The 20,806-nt window shown below is 37.4% G+C and overlaps 1 protein-coding gene across 1 annotated transcript in view; it reads left to right on the top strand.

Annotated features, from left to right (window-relative positions):
- The window catches only part of LOC128185081 (zinc metalloproteinase nas-39-like), a 79,569-nt gene that overhangs the window by 49,603 nt on the left and 9,160 nt on the right, over positions 1–20,806 (top strand). Inside the window, exons 9-11 of the mRNA XM_052854760.1 lie at positions 16,240–16,345; positions 20,383–20,495; positions 20,645–20,794. Of these exons, the coding sequence (XP_052710720.1) occupies positions 16,240–16,345; positions 20,383–20,495; positions 20,645–20,794 (369 nt within the window). The remainder of the gene's footprint in view (positions 1–16,239; positions 16,346–20,382; positions 20,496–20,644; positions 20,795–20,806) is intronic.

The following is a 20,806-nucleotide window of genomic DNA, read 5'->3' on the forward strand; positions in this document are numbered from 1 at the left end:
ATTAATAAGCCTCAAGATTTTACTCTTACATACATGTATCGTTAATTTGTAGACGTAACATCTTTGAAACCCAGAGCTAGGAAATAATACTTTGAAAATAAATTACAAATGTAAATTAACTTTTATTCATTAGACTTATCGTATACTCGTACATACTAAGATTCAACGCCTTTAGAAACCCTGACGTGCACCTGGGCACACGACTCACCTGTTGTGTATATCTTGTATATTCTGTGTTAGTTCCAGGGGTTTTCTTAAGTTGGACAAACAATAGACTTTGATTAGATATTAATACACAAACATGCACCTGGGCACACGACACAACTGTTGTGTATATCTTGTATATTCTGTGTTAGTTCCAGGGGTTTTCTTAAGTTGGACAAACAATAGACTCTAATTAGATTTACACAAACGAACAAAACTATGTCTAGACAAACAAAGCAGTAATATCCTGCCCGATATAACAAAGGCAGTTGAGAGTTTTTTCATCTTTAACATGTATCTAGCAGATCTAGAGTTAGAAATAATGAAAATTGAAAAAAAAAATACAAAACTTAAACCGATTAACAAATTAAATCATGCATTTTTGGTTCATTTTCTTTATTTTGTTTAGTAACCGGATGAACAGAGAGAGAGAGAGAGAGAGAGAGAGAGAGATAGAGAGAGAGATATTTTTTTCACCGATTAATTTATAATAGGAAACAAACATACTTTAATTTTATGCACATATTAAGATACAGAGACTGCGCTCATCCCTACAATAATTTTGAAACCCCCCAAAAATTATAAAGAATTTTATAACGGCAATCTGAGTCCATCGGAGCGGTGCTGATGATAGCGATCTGTGTTTAATGGAGCGACGATTAAAACCGCATGGAACATCCCCCCCCCCTTCCTTGGAAATTATATTATCACTCGGATGACCCCCTCCCATCTCTATAAAAGAGCTTTTGCATTTAATATATGTTTTTATTGTTCAGCTTGATCAATATTGACTTAAAGGCCACTTAAAGACAGTGTAAAGGCAGTGTAAAGAGAGCGTAAATGCCACTTAAAGATGCTTAAAGGTGGCTTAAAGAAGTTTGGACATTAAGGACCTATAAGCACTTGCTTAAAGGTGACTTAAAGGTGGCTTAAAGGTTGTATAGCCTTTAAGCTCCTTTAAATCACCTTTCAGCCACCTTTAAGGACTTGCTTAAAGATGGTTTTTCGTCCTGTGACAGTGTCTATGGATCCTTAGGTCAGTTAAGTGCAAATTCTCTTGCGGCACATCCGGTGTTGGGGTCCCGGCAATGAACTACTAATGTGAGATCCATCTCCTTAGCTATAGGTAGAACCTTCCTTAGAAATGCCCGCTGGTGAGCTATTTTTTCCCTCTTACAGGCTTTTGAACTGCGACATCTAGAGTTGCAACGGCAATATGTGGTAAAATTCAACCCAACCTCTCCTAGTCCTACACAACCTGGCTCACGCAGAAGTTCGTACAATCGCACTGTTGAATATTCCATGCTTGTGACATGCGGATGAATGCCGAAGGTGAGATTGATCCGTGGGTCGTTTGCTTGCTCTCGGAAACACACCCAATGATCAGGAAAGACATAATTGGCAATTGCTACATCCAACTGAAATTCACGTTCTCCATACATGGCCTCCAAGACACCAAAATCGCTGAGCGAAGTTCTGGATAAGAGAATGTCTAGGTGAAAATGGTATCCCCAAAGCGCAACCCAACCTGGCTAAACATATCCAAAAGAATCACTGGAGTTATACTATCCCCAGAAGAGGTTAGCTCCTGCATGGTGGATATGACATTTCTTTGTTCAGCACGCAAGAGAAGCTGCAATAGGTTACTGATGATTCTCCAATGGACAAGCGATGCCACAGACATAAGTGGGTGAATTGAAAGGCACCGAGATTTGGTGATACCATTACAATCCTCAAACAGGGCAAGCAACTCCCTATCACCGTCAGTGAAGTCGGATGTAGTCTGGGTTGTATCCCCAACATAGAGACTCTGTTCTTTGACAAAACCCAGTAGGCTATCCAAAGTGTTTAATCCTAAGTGGTAGCATATGCAATGCAAAAGACCGTTTATGAGGTGAATCCAACGACGTCTACCAGACTCTCCAAAAAGGACACCCTCTGGATGGCTCTCAGTGTTGCTGTGTTTTGCTCGTAAAAAACAATGCTTCCCCTCTTGAACCCCACATTTCCAGCAAGCCGTCAAGGCTCCAAAGTACGAAGGTAGGTGTGTTCCCAGAAAATGAGGCTTAACAGCTGTTGTTCGGGCGGTGCACAATGGACACTCCCTCCCAGATAGCTTCTTAGGCTTGGGCATGCATAGCGTTGGCTTGGTATCTTCTTCCATATCCTCTTAATAATCTGGCACAAATGATGCCTCCTCCATGAAATTCGACATACTTAATTCCTGTGAATAGTAGAAAAAACTTAATATATAAGAGAACAATGACACTGATTGTAACAGTGTTAGTACCCTACTGAGGTAAATAACCTCAGTAAGTATGAAGACCATGCCTGCCTGGCACAATAAAAATAAAACAAAGTTTACAAGAGTTACGGTTAGAAGTAGTCCCTCAGATGTGCAGGCTTTATAATCTTCCTGCCTGCCCTAGTGGTGACTGTCGATTCGTGATCACAAGTGTCCCCAACATTTATAGCCACTGTGTCGTGAATGACGGTTGTGTCGTCCGACTTCTCGAAATCTCCGCCGCTGCCTGAGTCGTCTGGGTCCTCCTTAGCAACATCAATTGTGTGGTCATCGCAGGTCCTTTTAGAGAGGCTCCCATCCCCTTAAAAAAAGGTGTTCCGTAGACGTCTCACCCACGATGGCAATTCCCTGTCTTTGCACATTTTTAATTTGTCATGATGCAGTGTAAACTGCCGCTCCTTCTGATCCATGATTGTGTACAAAGGAGAATCACAGGAGATAACTAGGTACGGGCCTTTCCAAGGTGACTGCAACTTGCGACTTTGGCCCACCGTTGTTGCTTCGTTAAGCCTATACACAAGGTCTCCATTTGAGTATGCCTTCTCATTGAGTTTCATATCATAAATCCGTTTATGTCTCCTTTGAACACTGTCAAGTTGTTTCCTAGCAAATGAATGGGCTTCCTCCATAACCTTGTCTAGATGTGTCACCCACTCATCTGGCTCATAGTCAGTCAAAGTAAGGCTTGCCATTCCAGTGACGATATCGACTGGTAAAACAACTTCACGCCCAAGCATTAACCTGTTGGGTGTGTACCCTGTTGAACGATTTTCAGTTGCGTGAAGAGCCATTACCAACAGTGGCAAGTCAACATCCTAGTTCCGCACCTTGCCCTCTATATAGCAACGAATCATCTGTAGGAGGACTCTATTATAACGCTCCACTTGCCCGTTCGAAGACGGGTGATACGGTGTTGTTCTCGTCTTAGTTATATGAATGGCACTGCACATGGCCTTGAACAAGGCCCCATCAAAGTTGCGACCTTGGTCTGTATGAACAGAAAATGGACATCCAAATGTCACGATGAAATGGAGAAGAAATTCCTTGGCAATTAAGAGTGCAGTCTGGTTTGGCAATGCTGCACACTCTATCCACTTCGTGAATTGGTCTATCATAACAAGGACATAAACATTTCCATGTTCACTTGGTGTAAATGGGCCTAAAATATCTAGGTGCACACGCTCCATTGGAGATCCTGCATGATGACGCTGGAGCGGAGCCTTGGGCTTGACAGACGACTTTTTTATTCTTGTTGCACACGGAACATGATTGAACATACTCCCTACAGTCTTGGGACATTTGGTTCCACATGTAATGCTGCTTGGCTCGCTGCAATGTCTAATCTTGTCCAAGATGTGCAGATGACTTCATGTCATGACAACAGTGCAATACCTCTTCCTGCATGGCCTTTGGGACCAACAGGCAAAGTCTTAATTGTGAATCATTCATCCAGGCATACAATATTAGTCAATCCCTTACTATTAATAGATTCTTGCACATCCAGTATGACATTGAGTCTGGGCTACTCAATAAAAGATCATGTGATGTAGGTGGTTCCTCTAGCCAATGGAACAACACTGAGAGATCACCATCTTCATGCTGCAATTTAGACAATTCCTCCCTTGGTCTTGTTTCTGCCCAATTAATTTCACAATTGAGATCACCTGTTGGTATAGCTTTATCTGCAATCAGTATTGTAGCAACATTGCCTGGGGGCTCAGGAGTTTTGGTGGCTGGTGGTACTACATTGTCAACATCCTCTGAAAATCTCTTACACTGTTGACATGCTCTGGAGCAATAACGGCATCCTCCGCAAAGAAGGGATTTTTAATGAGCACCTGCATGGTAACAATCACAGGGCTCTAATTTATCCGGTATACGTGACAGGCCATCTGCATTGGAATGCCTATTGCCACTACGATGGACAATTTGCATGTCGAATTGAAAAAGTTCTTCTAACTATCGAGATAGTTGTCCTTCGATATGTCGGAATCTAAACACCACACTGAGCTGTTATGATCCGTCCGGATAGTGAAACGTCGTCCCAAAAGATAATGCCGAAAATGGCGACAAAACTTCACAACGGCCAAGAGTTCCTTGCGTGTGGTGCAGTATTTGCGTTGTACTGGTAATAGGACATGGCTAGCATATGCAATAGTACGCACCTTCCCTCCTTGTCGAGTCCGATGCATCAGTGTCTAAGATTAACTCGTCTGTGTGAGTTGGGTACGCAAGACATGGTGCTGATGACAAGGCTCTCTTTAAGCAATCAAATGCTGTCTGATGATCTAGGGTCCACTGAAATTGCTTAGCCTTAGAACTTGTTAGCTCATACACGCACTTTAAAATCCCTGCATAGCCCTGTACATGCTCCCGATGGTAATTAGCATACCAAAGGAATGATTCAACTTCCCTCTTATCTGTAGGAACTGGCCACGACTTGACAGCATCCAGCTTGGCTGGTGAAATGCTCACCCCATCTCGACTGATTTTCTTGCCCAGGAACTCGCAATCTGTCTGAAACAAGAAACATTTTCTGGGCTTGAGTTTCAGGTTATATCTTTGGAAGCGTTCCAGCACCTCGTCAAGATTCCTTAAATGCTCCTCGAATGACAGACCTAAGATATTACATGTAACATCATCCAGATATGCAACAACATCCTTCCAGGTCAGCCCCCGAAACACTAACCGTATAACTCTCTGGAACGTGGCAGGCGCATTACAAAGACCAAACCCCATGCGAACATGCTCAAATAATCCAAACCTGGTAATGAATGCTGTCTTTATTCGATCAGCTGGGTCAATTTAAACTTGGTAATATCCGGACTCCATGTCCAGCGTACTGAAATATATTGAGCCTGACAGTGTAGAGAGGCAGTCGTCTATGTTCGGAAGGGGGAAGGAGTCCTTGACTGTATTTTGGTTTAGCTGGCGGTAGTCAATGCACTATCTGACTGACCGTCCTTCTTCCGTACTCACACAGGCGCAGATGACCACTCCGAAGTTGAGGGCTGTATAACATTGGCATCTAACATCTTTTGTAAGTGAGCCTCTTCTTCCTTCTCAAGCCAAAGGGAGTTCGACGCATTTTTTGTCGCACTGGAGAGGCAGATCCTGTGTTAATCTGATGTTTTATCTCAGAAAAACACCCCAAATCCAGGTCATGTTAAGCAAAGACATCTTTGTATCTCACAGGAAGTGTCTTTACTTTTACCGACTCCTCTGCATTCAAACTTTTACAATCCCTCACATACAATTCGCATAAGTGAGTTGGCAAATCCGGATTCTCTAGATCTGGTGTGGTCACATTGTAAAGAGGTGCAGTATTCCTTAGGTCAAAGTGTCCTACCGTTTCTAATTTTTCGCCCGGTCTACTGCATTGCCAATGTGCTTTCCAGGCTTCATAACAATGGATTCATAATGTTGACTGCAGCCACATTGGCTGGGTCAATAACGGTGGCTGCCATGACAAATTTTTTATTCGTCTTCAAAGGTTCAAGGACAACATGCGTGCCCTTATTGATACTGGGCCCATCTAGAGCAATATTTGCACAAATGACCGTGTTTGGAGGGATGACTGTCCTTTTCTGCACAATTTTTTTTCTAATGTCAATATTGTTGCCATCCTCAGTCCTCTTTACAATTCCTGTAATGGTGTAGCTGCCCAACTGTAAAGTGTTATTCTTGAGGTCCACAATGTATTTGTGCTTTAGCAGGAAGTATAATCCAAGCAAGATACTGTCTGCTATATCTGCTGCATACAAGTCAGCAATGTAGGTTTTGCCTTAGCAGATGGGAACATCTCGTATCATGTAATCAGGTACTTTTATTGGGTACAACGCCCCTAAGGTATATGAACTGGGTGTCATCAGCATGAAGTCCTAATTCTCTGGCAAGTGAAAGGTTTATTACAGACACTTGTGCAGCAGTACTAGTATCTACAACAGCAGAAACTCTTTTAAACTGTATATGGAGAGAAATCACCAAGCTAGCAACGGTAATCTTCTTCACTATTACTTCCTTACATTCATGTCGTTAGATGAATTCAGTGTGTTACTGAGCTCATCAACAGACACAATAGATGCATCCAGAGTGTCCTCTCAGTCTTCATGACAAGTTTCATAATTCTCATCTAAACTCTCGTCCATCAGTAATGTATGGCCACACCTTACTGAATGGACTGAGTGTTGGCCGACCCGCTCAGTCTATTCAAGTTTAAATCCTTCCTGCTGGGGCTTAGGCTACTCCCTTGACCTTTCGCTTGGGGGCAATCCTTTTGTAAGTGGCCATATCCCTTGCATAGATACCACCGACGCCTTTGAGGACTTGATGGTGGTGTAGGAGACCTAGATCTGGGTCGATCCCTTTGTTCCCTTAGCCCTATGAGTTTAGTGAGTAGGCCCTCAAGCTTCTCAGAAGAGTCTCGTTTTGATTCTTGAAGGGTGCGGATAGACGCCTCATCTGTCGTTGGCCCAACATACTCATCTTGGAAACTGACACGGCGAGTATGATAATTAGCTCTCGAGCCAAACAGTGCCTTACGATTGTTCACAGCAGCTTTGACATACTTCAGTGCCTTGTAGATACTTTTGGGGTTCTTTTCCATTGCTAGATGGGAAGACTTCTTGTCTTTACATCTCCTCAGGAATGTTTCCACTGCCATTTGGTCAACAGTACTGTCATTAGCTTCTGGGAGCCCCTCCATTGCTAGGAAATGCACTCTTTGTGAAAACTCCTCAAAAGTGTCTTCCTCTTTCTGTCGTACAAACTGTAATTGGCGTCTGGTCGATATAGGTGCCTCCTTAGTACTGAATCGCCTCGAAATCTTCTTCAAAAGGTCCTGGTAGTTGCATCTTGTCAGCTCACGCTCTAGCGCCTTGTCTTGCAGACAATCAAGTAACCTTTCTTTTGCTTTTCGCTCACTTTAGCCATAGTGATTTACTTGCCTCTGAAACTGAAAGATAAAAGAATCCCAGTTTTTGTCACCACGAAATGAAGGCAGTTTCGGTCTTGTATGGCTTCCTCGTGACTTACAGCTATGAGCTCTTCTTCTTGATAAGGAGTAGGAGTCATCAGACTCGCTGAAGTTGGTGAGTCTGAGCTGTACCTGGTAGCCACAATGGTCAATTCTGGCGTACTTATCCCATCGAGGTGAACTCTGATTGCCCAATTCAGAATGCATGCTTGTTCCACCTAAACTATTAGGGGTTGAGAAGTGAAACGGGGGGACCCCTGAAGAAGGAGATGTAGTAAATGACTGCATTTGTCCAGTCTCCAGAGGCAGGTGTGTCCCATTTCCAGTCAGCATGCCCCCTCTTCCCAAAGAACAGTGTCCCGACTTTGAATACCATGAAGCAGAAGGTGTTCCGGGTTCTTGTTTAATTCCTGTTCTACTTGAGGGTGTATGAAGGTTTTGTTGCAGCATGCTTGGCGTTTGTACTGGTGTTCGCCTCTCTAATTATCGTTGAAGTTCTGAAATTTGACACTCTTTATCCTTAAGGGCTAAATCTTTGCTATGGAGTTCTGCCTCTTGCCTCTGTAATCTGCCCTGCTGCATTGTAAATGTTTGATGCAACTCTTCCTGCTTCCCATAGCATAACTCTAGTTTCTGGTTCATGCTTCTCAGTTCATTTGCAAGATCGTTATTGTCCATGGAATCACTAATGGGTATGGTATTATCATCTATTACAATCAAGCCATCAGTAATCCACTGTTCTCATACATCTTCCTTGATTCTTGAAGCATACGTCAAAAGTTTGACGGAGATAGGGAAATCCAGCATATCTCTGAGCTGAATGATGGCTCGAGCCTTCTTTTCCCCATTTTTTTTTAAGTTTGAAGCTCATTTTCAGACGTTGTTTGGATATGTACAGGCATTCTCAATTTAATCCAAACCAAATACAAAAGTGTTAGTACATCAGAATGTTAAACCAAAGATGGAAAGACAGTTTAAGTAAGCACATAGGTGAGGCAATTAAAAATGGCTAATAACCATAAACAAATTGCCACAGAAACATAAAATGAAAATAAGTAAACATAGGTGTTAGATACATAGCACAATGAAATTCAGGTTAGTTTACTCTAAGTGGACCAAGAATCTCTAAAGAAATTGAACTAATTTTACTATTTTGAAACACAAGGGGGGGGGGTGGGGTTGGGGTTGGTTGAAAACATAAACAGTAATTGTGCCTACACCAGTATCAATACTCCTATTGATCACTGTAGAGAACAAGTGGTTGCCTTTTTATCTAAAGAAAATATCCTAATGTATTACTTACTACATGTAAAAGATAATATCCTCACATATGGAGGAAACTCGAACAATTGATTATTTTTGTAAAAAGCACCTAACCACTCATAAATTCACTGAAATATACACCCACCTATCTGATTTAGTTGCATTCTGAAGAAAATCTAGGATTTAGAGCGATGTTTTGAAAATAGCTCCAATCGATAATTTCCTAAAACTAAAAGCACATGGCCAGATGTTCCGCGCCGTTTTAACTTCGTCGCCAATAATGTAATGACATTTATTATCCTTAATACATAAACAAAGTACACAAAACAATACGTCGACAGGCGCACACAGCAGCAAGTCTCCGACAAGGTGAGGCGCATACAGCAGCCCCAGACCGCACACAGCAGGTCAAAGTACAAGAAAGTAGGTTTAGTGCTTACACAAAGGAATGGAGTCTTCGTCTTCTACACAGAAACTGATGACGTCACTCACACACATACGCATAAGGGGAACAGCACGGGATACATACAGGGGATCAATACAGGTTACATAATTACATTCAGTCCGTACTACAATATATTTAAAAAAAAAACAATAACTAGTAAGTAGTTGAGGAAGAAAATGTATCAAAATGCTCTCATATATTTTGATCGCTTTATAAAGTGGGGGAGGGGGGGGGCAGAACCAAAACATATGAAATATAAAGTTAACAGTGTACATCTACCAAATGTTTAGTTTTATATCTTACGTAGGATTTTATTATTCTCGTTGAAAATAGTATTCCACAAATTAAAGGTGCAATGTCAAAGGTAATCTTTGACATTGTACGTTTAGGCAAAAAAAGTGTAAAAATCGAATACTTTACAATATTTTTTTTTTTGTTATTCTACCGAGGGGCCATTTGGCATATTATCTTTTGAACGCCCTTTCAAAGTCATTGTTGCTTAGGTGAGCGATGTGGCCCTATGGGCCTCTTCTTTTAGATCAAGGTGTTAAACACGGTAAACTTCATTAAGTTATATAAGTATTCACTCATTTATATTAAAAAATACATTCCAAAAATATCGATAACACCAAAACTGAAAAAAAAACCCTGAAAAAAGGAATCGTCGGGATTAACATTTACTGAAATATTGGGTCGCATTATATCATATTTTAGATGCACATCACACTTTGAATGCTATTAAATTAGACTTTTTAAACTTACAACTAAAATTCTTTAAATGCAGGCATATGACAAATTATAAATGCAGTATGTGGCTTTTTGGTTTGTTTGTTTTTTGGCTATACTGTGGCATTGGCCCTTTTTTATTCTACAGTATGCTATCTGTTTGAAGTAGATTTTGTGCCTTCACATTCTTTAAAATGGTTGAGACGGAGATAATTAAAACAGGAAACATATTTGTAAACGTGTCTGTTTTGTATTGATGTATGTAACATGTTTCCAGGCCCTGTCATGGGATATTCAAAACGATCATAACTTGTATTAACGAATTTTAGGATCGCCTAAAACATTTGTATATTTCTCCATTTGTATCCAAAACTGCTTTTTATCCATTATGTGCTTGCTGTATAAATGTTATGCTTTCGAAGAAAGGTGAAGTTGTACTGTAAAACGAGAAATTATGGACCAATACAAATTTTAGCGCCTTTAGCAAAACTGCTTCTGAGCGCTAAAATTAATAATGCGCCAACAATTTTCCATATGTATCAAATAATGTCAAGTTGCAAAACAATAATCAGTCTATACAGAAGTGTTTGTTTACGCAAATGTTATCGGGTGCCGTCGATTTTGTTTGTTTACACAATTACACAGGTAAAAGGCATAGCGTATCGGGTAAGGGTATCTGCCTAAACCTTGATTAATTCATTCAATTTTGATTGCTTTTTAGTACCTCTCATTAGTGCCCTGAATTTTGACTTTTCCCAATGTCACTTCCATTTAGCGCTTGGAGTTAAAAACAGAATCCAGCGTGGCGATCGTCCAAACATGATTGATCATAATACTTTTGATCAATGATTAGCAGATATAAAAATAATAAGACGAAGCCTGGTTTAAGACGGGGTCACGCGACACCGTCTATTGGTTTACTGTCAGCCGAAGTCTCAAATCGGAAGACACGCGTAGAACACATGAATTGAGTATGCGCGTAAGAAAAAAGAGCAAAACGTTTTCATGCATTTCAGTAAATATGTATTATAAAAACACGCATTTAATCGTTTTAAGTCGTCTGTGTATAAACAAAATTCTATTTAAAAAATAAACAAATAGTTTTATTGATCAAAATATTCTTGCTCGGGTTCAAATGTGGAATGAGTTACGTAACAGAATGCACAGCGCCGTTGACGATTCAGTTGGTATACGAGCTCATTAATCAATAGAAGAGGTTGATGTTGGAATCGAAATGAAAGTTCCAAAACGCAATGTGCCATTTTTGAAAAGTTGCAAATTTTATTTTGACAATCTTTTACATTATTGCTACCAAACTTCATGCTCAAGCCGAAGTTAAAATCTGGACGGGTTATACACAGATATTTTTCAAATTAAACAGGTGTTTCAGTGGCTTCTATTTTTCTTGCGGTATGACTGCTGTTCGTCTCTAAGAAATTTTGTACAAAGAAAATAAAAACAAGTCTGAATTTGCCCTCTCGGTCGTTGGCTCTTTTTTTAATTAAACTGAATTTAAATTTTAAACAATGCATTGTAAGAAAAATCTATAATATACATTCTGCATAACATCATATGACTTATACATCATATGGTATATGGTAAGCTTATCGATTGCAGAACCAAGTTAAATATTAATGTTCAATTTTTCCGGCTTAATTGGAATCAGGCTTGGGGTGAATAACATTGTAAAATAATGCATTACATTACCATTACTTCATGAACGAGGGCATTAGATTACCATTACCATTACTTACTATTCTTGAAGTAATACATTACATTACCATTACATGAGTAAAATAATGCATTACCATTACTTTGTGAAACGTCAATAATATTAAAAAAGTAATTTAAAAACTAAATGAAGAGTTTTGGTAAATATGTCATAAATAAAACATGCTTAAAATATTTACAAGTTAATGATCACTATCAGGTTCAAATTTAATGACTTATACAAGATTGCTGTTGCACTTGTAGTTCTCAAAGTAAGGTTGGTCCCGTAACATTACACGCTGATGGCGGAGTTCACAATCTCTGTTACATGTATTTATGTCTCTGATTTTCGGAGTATGATTTTTAATGAAACGAACGGTTGCAACGTAATTCGTGAAGGTGATGCACGGGTTTACACAAAAAAGTAGTAAGTGGCAAACGGATTTATTTTTACCTATTACTTTTGCATGAATCGCAAATGAAGAAAATCGTGTTAGACAAGTCGGTTTTAAAATCAAAATGGCGACCGTGACTAATCTTTTCATCGTCAAAGTTCTTGGAATCTTATTGTAAAAACAATATTTCTAACGTCAGGTGCCTGTGTTTGTTATCGGTATACAAATGTTCACTTTGTTAATTCAGCAGTTTTAGAGTTTTCGGGGTTTTTATAAAAACTTTTCTTACGGATACCGTCCGACTTGTGGATTTTCCCTTAGATCACAAAATTGAATAAATCTAATGATTAAAATAATTTACTTTGATATAGTTATTTGATTTTCCCGGTTAGTAGTAGTTTTTAAAATGTTTCCTTGGGGTCTTATTTTACATAATGTACCGTTGTTTCAATTCTCTACAATTATGAAGGTCGGAATTGAGTAAAATTCAGACAAAGTATCAGACAATTGCGAAAAGCCGAATTTACATAGATTGTGACAGCTAATTAAAACTCATAAATTTTGGAAGCATATTCGAGGAAATCCAGGACAATAAAACAAAAAAAATCTTCGCACAAGATTTCCCACTATAAGGCTCTCTGCATATCTCGGTACAGTTTGAACTAACCTCAGGAACAGGTTTGAACTTGCTCCTAGGCTCCCTGCCATTCTCCTTTGAGGATGAGTATTGAGCATGGTTCCTTGTCTCCGAGTTCGTTGCTTGCTGAATTGTGTTATCATCTGCTGTTGCTGCGTAGTCGTTCCTGTTGATATGAAGCGCTGTAGTGTGATACTTGCTCCCACATTCTTTACATGAAATACTTGCACTGCAGTCACGACTTTTATGAGTGTTGGATGCACAGCATTTGAAACATAGGTTGTTCAGTTTCAAAAGTCTTTTCCTTTCCTCCAACGACTTGGAATGAAAACCTCTGCAGTCATCGAGAGAGTGTTTGGTTTTATGGATGATACAGTTTTCAAGTGGAACGGTCATATCGACACCAGTCTTTCTCACATTGACTCTGTTTTTTGTGAAACTTGTCTGTTTCGGAGCAGGAAACCTGTCAGTGCTGTTTCGTCGTGTTCATAGTTGAATCCAGGGTCGTTTTTTTACCATACTTATGTCCTTTATAAAGTCAACAAACACTTCGAATGGTGGAAATACAGCATCATGTTCTTTCTTATACTTCACTGCTCGACTCGTCCACTTCTCATGTAGACCGTACGGTAATTTGGAAATAATTGGTCTTATCCCAGATGAAGAGTCTAGATATGCTAACATGGCACTGTACTTCGGATTTTCTTTCAAAAACTGCATTTCCATGAGAATGTCTGAAAGATCATATAGCTTCTGATGATCCTTGTTGCCCAGTTTTAGAAAGCTTAATAATTTGGATCTTATGGATGCTTCCACATGTTCTGGTGCACCTAAGCGTTCATCTAACCTTTCCCAAAGTCTCTGTAGTCCCCTCGGGATGTTGAAAATGTTGGATGTTCTAATGCTGATCGCATGTTTCTTTGATTCCGGCCCCAAGTTCTTGATGAGAAGGTCTATCTGTTCGGAATCCATGACTTGAAGTTCATCTACGTCGCATGTAAAGGTATGTTTCCAGGCACTGTATGATTCAGGTCTGTCATTGAAGTTCGTGAGCCTTGAAAACAGTAAATCCTTCCTCAGAAGGAATCTGGTAACGTCAGTCACCTGGGCTTCTTGGTCTGTCACACGTGGTGATGAATGATGTGTGGCAGGCACATATGGTTGTGCATGCGGGTTCAGGTTAGGCAGGTTAATAGTGATGTGATCACGCGTTAGACACGAAGAAAATCGGCCTGGTTGAGGCAGATTAGAAGAGGTGGCCTGTGAGTGTGACACGGTGTGACGGCGTGGCGTGGAGTAGTCCTGCTTAAGTTTGAGATCTGGAATATTTGGTCGAGGCAGCACTGGGGACAACTGTTCGATAGTTGATTCAAATGCTTGGCAGTCTGCTTCAGTCTCTGCCGCTTCTCTTTCCAGATTTAACATTTCTAATTCCGCGTCTAGTGTCATTTGTTTTTACGGCGTGTTATTTCTTTAGCAGTGTTTAACAGCCTAGCCTTCGCTTTGCTTGCATGCGCCCTCTTCTTTGCAAGGATATCAGTCGCTATCACATAAGAATCTGTAGAAGATGCACAACTACTTTCACAGTCGTCTTCTTGTTCCTCTTCATGGTCTTCTCTCACATCATTCCTTTCACCATCTGTGGGCAGAAACTTTTCTCCAGTAGAGTGGGTCTCCACAGTTGAATCTGGAACGGTTGACGTAATGGTCTGCTCTGCTGTTGTAGACATCTTGGTCTTTTTACTATTCTGCCACAAAAACTCCCAAGTCAGTTTGATAATTAATTGGCAGACAGATAACCACATGTGTGCACTCAGTCACGTGGTGCTCGTTCGTGTGTGTGTGTGTGGTAAAAAGCTACAAAATACAGAAAAACCAAATTAAGTTTTAACACTAACTGCTTTCCAAACAAATTTTTCTTGAACATGACTTTAGTACATACAGTGAATCTTAAGTTCTATAAACTATTTCTCAATATCACTACTTGATAAGTTCTTAAATTGATATGTCCAATTTAATTCACAAACTAAGATATAAAGACAATTATTGCCAACATAATTGGCATAATATGTACAAATGTACATATGTTACTATTGAGACAAAAATGGCGCACCATACAATGAGCACATGGCAAAAACACAATTTATGCAAAATCGCATCTATATGCATAGTTGACAGCGTAGCTACAGGTAACTAATAATGCAATCAAAGTAATGAGTAAAGTGTGCAATAATAAAAATGACTTACACCGTGGTTTACGAGCACTTAGACCAGCGGGTTGAATCGCCGTGCAACAATCATGGTGGCAGGGGATAGTTTCGAAGGAAAGACCCAGTCAAAATATTGAAATAAAGGGAGAACCTGGGGTTTGGCTGGTCATTTGAGGGGTATAAATTGGTAGAATATTTATTGCATTCATTTTGTGGATAGAGGATCTCATGTCAATGTCATTGATACTTTAATACTGGTAGCACTTTCTATCAGATATGGAATTAAAATGCGAAACTGTGGCCAAAATTTTCACCTTCGGTTTTGTGCTTGAAAAGTAGGTTGGGTTCAGAGCACGAAATGTCACTCGAAAAAAAGGTGATTGACCCCCCATCAATTGGTGAATATTTGCATGGGTATACATTAAGCTACCAATCCTATGGTAGTTTATGGCAGTTGCTCGGGACTGGAGCGTGGTTCTGGACCCGTGAAATTATGAAAAAAGGGTCATTTTTCAGATAATTTTGAGACCGTCCCTGGCTATTCTTTATAGTGCTATATGTAAGTTGTACTTGTTTTATTCTGAAATGTTTAAAAATTCTCAAGAGTCGGGACCATGTGTCCCCTGCATGCAAACTAATTTTAGCAAATTTAAAAACCCACTGAAAAATTAAATCTCATATATGAGCACTATCTGCCTCACATTTCCTCGACCAAAAAAACTATCCCCTTCCACCTTAGCAATGGCGCCACAAATACATACAATAATTAACTCATACGTGAAAGAATTCGTATTCGATTTGAGTCTAACCGACATAATAGAAAATGAACAAACTTCTCAAAATTGAATGCAAAATAAAGGGAACAGACAGAATAGTCACAATTAACTTTGTGAAGGCTAGTCAAGTAACTATTTATAGATTTTTAATTTATGGATATTTTTATGTAAATAAGCGTTAAATTTCAATTGTTTTGATGTTTTTAGAAATCACTCTAAAACAGGGCAAAATATGTCTGAAATTGTACCTTAGGTGTAATTGTTGGTTTTTTTTAAGAAGAGGTTCGTGCGCTAACAAATAATTACGCCAATGTACTGGCACTTGTGTTTGCTCCTAAATGCTTATGCGCCATTTTGTTTTGTTTTACAGTATCTTGTAAATAATATTTGTTCTTAAATGTTAGTATTTATGCATTTGTTTCACCTGTCAAATGTTAAAAACAGGGTGGGTCACATACAATTTGAAACATTTTTATGGTATTAATAAGACATCATTATTGAATGAAATTCCAATACAGATACAACAAACATAAACATCGCTTCATGGATTGAACAAACAATGGTAATATATATATTTTGATATTTTACTATAGGATATCTTTCTTGTCCAAACGATGGATCAGAAATCGTTATAAACGTACCTGAGTTTGAGTCACAGTCGTTTTTATTTCCGCCGCCAGAATCCGATGGATTTCCTAGGTAAGTTATATTTCGGTATGATTTATAAAAAAAACACCCTTGTGATGAAAAAAGAAAAATGTATATCACATATTATAATATAGCGAAGGCAATGGTGATATTACCTCAATTGTCTTTAAATGAGTCTTTTATGTAATTTCCGATGATCCAAGATATGAATTAACATTTGACTTGAAAGATCACAAAAGAAATATTATGATGGTGCTAACATTCATGTTCTTGATTATGTAAACTGATTTACAAGCGACATCTAGTTTATTTCTTTCTTAAGCAATCTAATCAACAGGTAGACTAATTAATTTTTCTTTATGGTTTATATAAAAATGTTGTAAAAGGAAATTTGATTTAATCACAAAGGTATATGATATCACTATCAACAAGAGACCATTTGGCCTCATCGCTCCCATGAATATCTTTCACTTTCGAAATGTTTATAATCTGTCCAAAGATTTTTATGCAGAACGTTTTGGTTAATGTTTTATAAAATTACACATACATGTGAAAGAAGTGCAATTGAAATCGATGAAAGAGAAAAAGTTCCAAAATATCTTTTTAGACACATTGTCAGTTTTCACGTGGAACAACTCACGGGAACTAAAACAGATCTCTAATGGACATTTATAATGTTGAATGTTTACATTTTGTCTCTATTCAGAAGACACTCGGAATACCTCGCACAATTGTTCAATGTTATCATCCGGGCTTAATGCAATACAAAATCCACATTGAGATCACATTTTGTAGCCGTGTTTTAAAAACCTGATAAGCTAAAGGGGCGTTTAAACTGCGAAATCTTGGAAATTTTCTTTTGAATAAACAATTTCATCGTTTGAATCCCAAGGTATTTAAAAACATCGAGTAATTAAGCAAAATGTGAATCGATATTATATTGGGACAGAATATTTAAATATGAATCCTTTAAAGGGGCATTGTCACGATTTCGGTCAAATTCTATTTTCTTTTTTTATTATTTACAATGGTTTATGCATTTCTAGTGATCATATGACATTTTAGAGTCAGACGTTAAGTTATAAGCAAGAAATAGTGCTCAAAATCTATTGTCATGTAAAGAAGGCCCGTGTGTTGCAACCACTATTGAAATAAAACCACTATTGAAATAAATTATTTCAATAGTGGTTGGGAATGTACTTCATTAGAAAAATCACCTTGCAACCACTATTGAAATAAAACCGCTATTGAAATAAATTATTTCAATAGTGGTTTGGGAGGTATTTTAGTAGAAGAATCACTTTGCAACCACTATTGAAATACAATTACTATTGAAGTAATGATTTCAATAGAAGTTGGGGATGTATTTCATTATAAGAACCACTTTATAGACACCATTAAAAGTCGACTACTATTTAATTTATTTTTTCAATCGTAGATGGGAATGAATTTCTTTATAGATATACCTATGTAATCACTATTGTAATACATTTGGAATGAAAGAAGTTGTATATCATTTTTGCAAACTATTTTGAAATGCAAGAAATCTAACGAATAATTTTAAATACACAATTATGTTACAATTTTTCACTGCTGTGCAGAAATAAATAACCAATTCCCGCAAATGAACATGCATATACATTTGTTTTATCTAACAAACAATTTCAAATACACAATTAAGGTACTAAAGAATTGCATATTGTACGGTAATAATAATCGAGAATATGAAATTAATGTACCTTTTTTAAGGATTTTCACTGTTGAGCAGAAATAACCAATCCTCACAGATGAACATACATAATTTTTTTCATATTTTTTCTTACCTTTCTCATTCTATAGACATATCATGTTTTTTGTAAATTATTTGTACTAGAAGCCAACGTTGTAAATTGTCAGAACCTCTATTCAAAACCCCTTCATATTAAATTTTTTTTTATAGCTTATATATCATTATAGATATATGTTATAATGAATAACACTATTGAGATAAATAATTTAAATAGTGGTTGGGGATGTACTTCATTATAACCACTATTGAAATAAATTATTTCAATAGTGGTTGGGGATGTGTTTCATTTTAACCACTATTGAAATAAATTATTTCAAAAGTGGTTAAGGATGCGTTTTCTTACAACCACTATTGAAATAAAGTATTTCAATAGTGGTTTTGATGCATTTCAGTTTTTTGTCTATTATTCCGTCTGTGTAACATTCTCCTTTCCGGTAGGAGAATTTCTTAATATAAGAAGTCTTATGAGATGATAAATTCCTTATAATTATGATGTTCTTTGATTTACCTCTCTATGCATGGTCATGTTTCCCATAACACCTGCCATCTGGAACTGAAAATGTTATGCACAGTCGGAATGATAGGCATTAGAATGACATGCATCCCCTCCACTAATGAAATATTTTATTTCAATAATGGTTGTAATGAACCGCATCCTTAACCACTATTGAAGTAAATTACTTGTATTTCAATAGTGGTTGTAATGAAATGCATACCTAACCACTATTGAAATAATTTATTTCAATAATGGTTATAATGAAACGTATACCCAACCACTATTGTAATAATTTATTTCATTCAATATTGGTCATAATGAAGTACACATCCCCAACCACTATTGGAATTATTTATCTCAATAGTGTTATTTATTATAACATTTATCTATAATGATATACATGTATAAGCTATAAATTATTATTAAATCGAGTCGTATATTTGTTTACTATAAAGTAAAAAATTGCCATTTCTTTGTCAAAAGAACATGTGGAAACCTCTTTCATTATAAATGTGTTATTATAGTGATTACATAGGTATATTTATGAAGAAATTCATTCCCATCTACGATTAAAAAAAATAGTAGGTGAATTTCAATGGTGTCTGTAAAGCAGATCTTATAATGAAATACCGGTACATCCTCAACTTCTATTGAAATCATTACTTCAATAATAGTTGTATTTCAATAGTGGATTCAAAGTGATTCTTCTAATGAAATACGACCCCAACCACTATGGAAATAACTTATTTCAATAGTGGTTTCATTTCAATAGTGGTTGCAAGGTGATTTTTCTAATGAAATACATTCCCAACCACTATTGAAATAATTTATTTCAATAGTGGTTTCATTTCAATAGTGGTTGCAACACCCGTGCCCTGTGTTTGTCTACACATGTTCAATGTGCCATTAAAATCCTTAAATCCTTTTCAGGATGACTTGTTAATTTTCTTATTCATTTCATGCATAAATAAACAGCTACGAACGTTAAACAAAATCTTTTTTGGTCTAAATTTGAAATTCTCACTTCAACATTTAAACTGTAAACAAATGCTTTGTTTACATAGCAAAAAACTGTTACTCGCTTATATCTAAATGACTGACTTTTTAATTGAGGCTCTCTATCATAATTGCCTTATTAAAACATTGTAAACATTTAATCAAATCGGAAAAATGATTTTTGACTAAATTCATGACCATGCCCCTTTAAAATAATTGTTTAGCTATTATATATTCCAAACGTCGACCATACATTTAATAAATATGCAAAGAAAAATAAAGTCCTTTTTAAATCACTTCCTATGGGGCCCCAGCATTAGTCCAAGGATAATGATTTTCATTTTTTATCTACACGATCTGGCAGTTCTCCAAAAGAAGATTTTAAAAAGAAACCCCAATATATTTCTACCATAAACTTTGCACCCCTATTAGGGACCTACAATTATTTTGAGGGTCTCGTTTTAACAAATTTACAATCTTCACAATCTATAAAAGCTTTGGTGTAAATATTGGCATATCTGGTTCTTGAGAACAAGATTTGTTTTAGACAACCACCCGATAATTGTTCATTGCTTCATAATTATATTCCTTTTGATAAAGGGTTTCGCTCTTTATTTCACAAAAAAAAAATTCCTTTCCAATTAGAAACTAAGTGTTGTTCCAAGTGTCGTTACTTTTGTTTAGGTAAGCTAAAACAGAATGAAACAAAAAATTTAATCGATATTCTGTTTTGATTTTGTTTCTATATTACCACATGTGGCCAAAAATTACTGCTTATATGATTTCATGTTTTAATGTTGATACCAGTTCTATTACTTGCACGTGGATATTTATTGGAGAGGAAGGGTCGAGACTTTTTATCATAGTTGACGATATCACCTTTACAGGACCAGCAACTCTTGAACTAAAAAATGACGACGGTAATTATAATAATATCTTTAACACAAATATCAAGTTTAAACTCCAGATTTATGTATAGAAAATGTTCATTTTGCCAAACGTGTCATATATTTGCTAATTACTTTACAATGTTCTTTCAATGCTTTACAATCCTGACATCATTTAATAGGCGGTGGAACGTCGATTTCTGGTCCCATCAACGACTTTCAAGCCGATGTACTGTCTAACAGTGAGTCAGTGACAGTCACATTGACAACAGATACCATTCCCAGCAATACGAAGACCTTTAGGCTATCACTTATCAGCGGCAGAGATTCAGGTTAATGCAAGA

Source organism: Crassostrea angulata, chromosome 5 (assembly GCF_025612915.1).
Source record: "Crassostrea angulata isolate pt1a10 chromosome 5, ASM2561291v2, whole genome shotgun sequence".
In the NCBI taxonomy this organism is placed as follows: domain Eukaryota; kingdom Metazoa; phylum Mollusca; class Bivalvia; order Ostreida; family Ostreidae; genus Magallana; species Magallana angulata.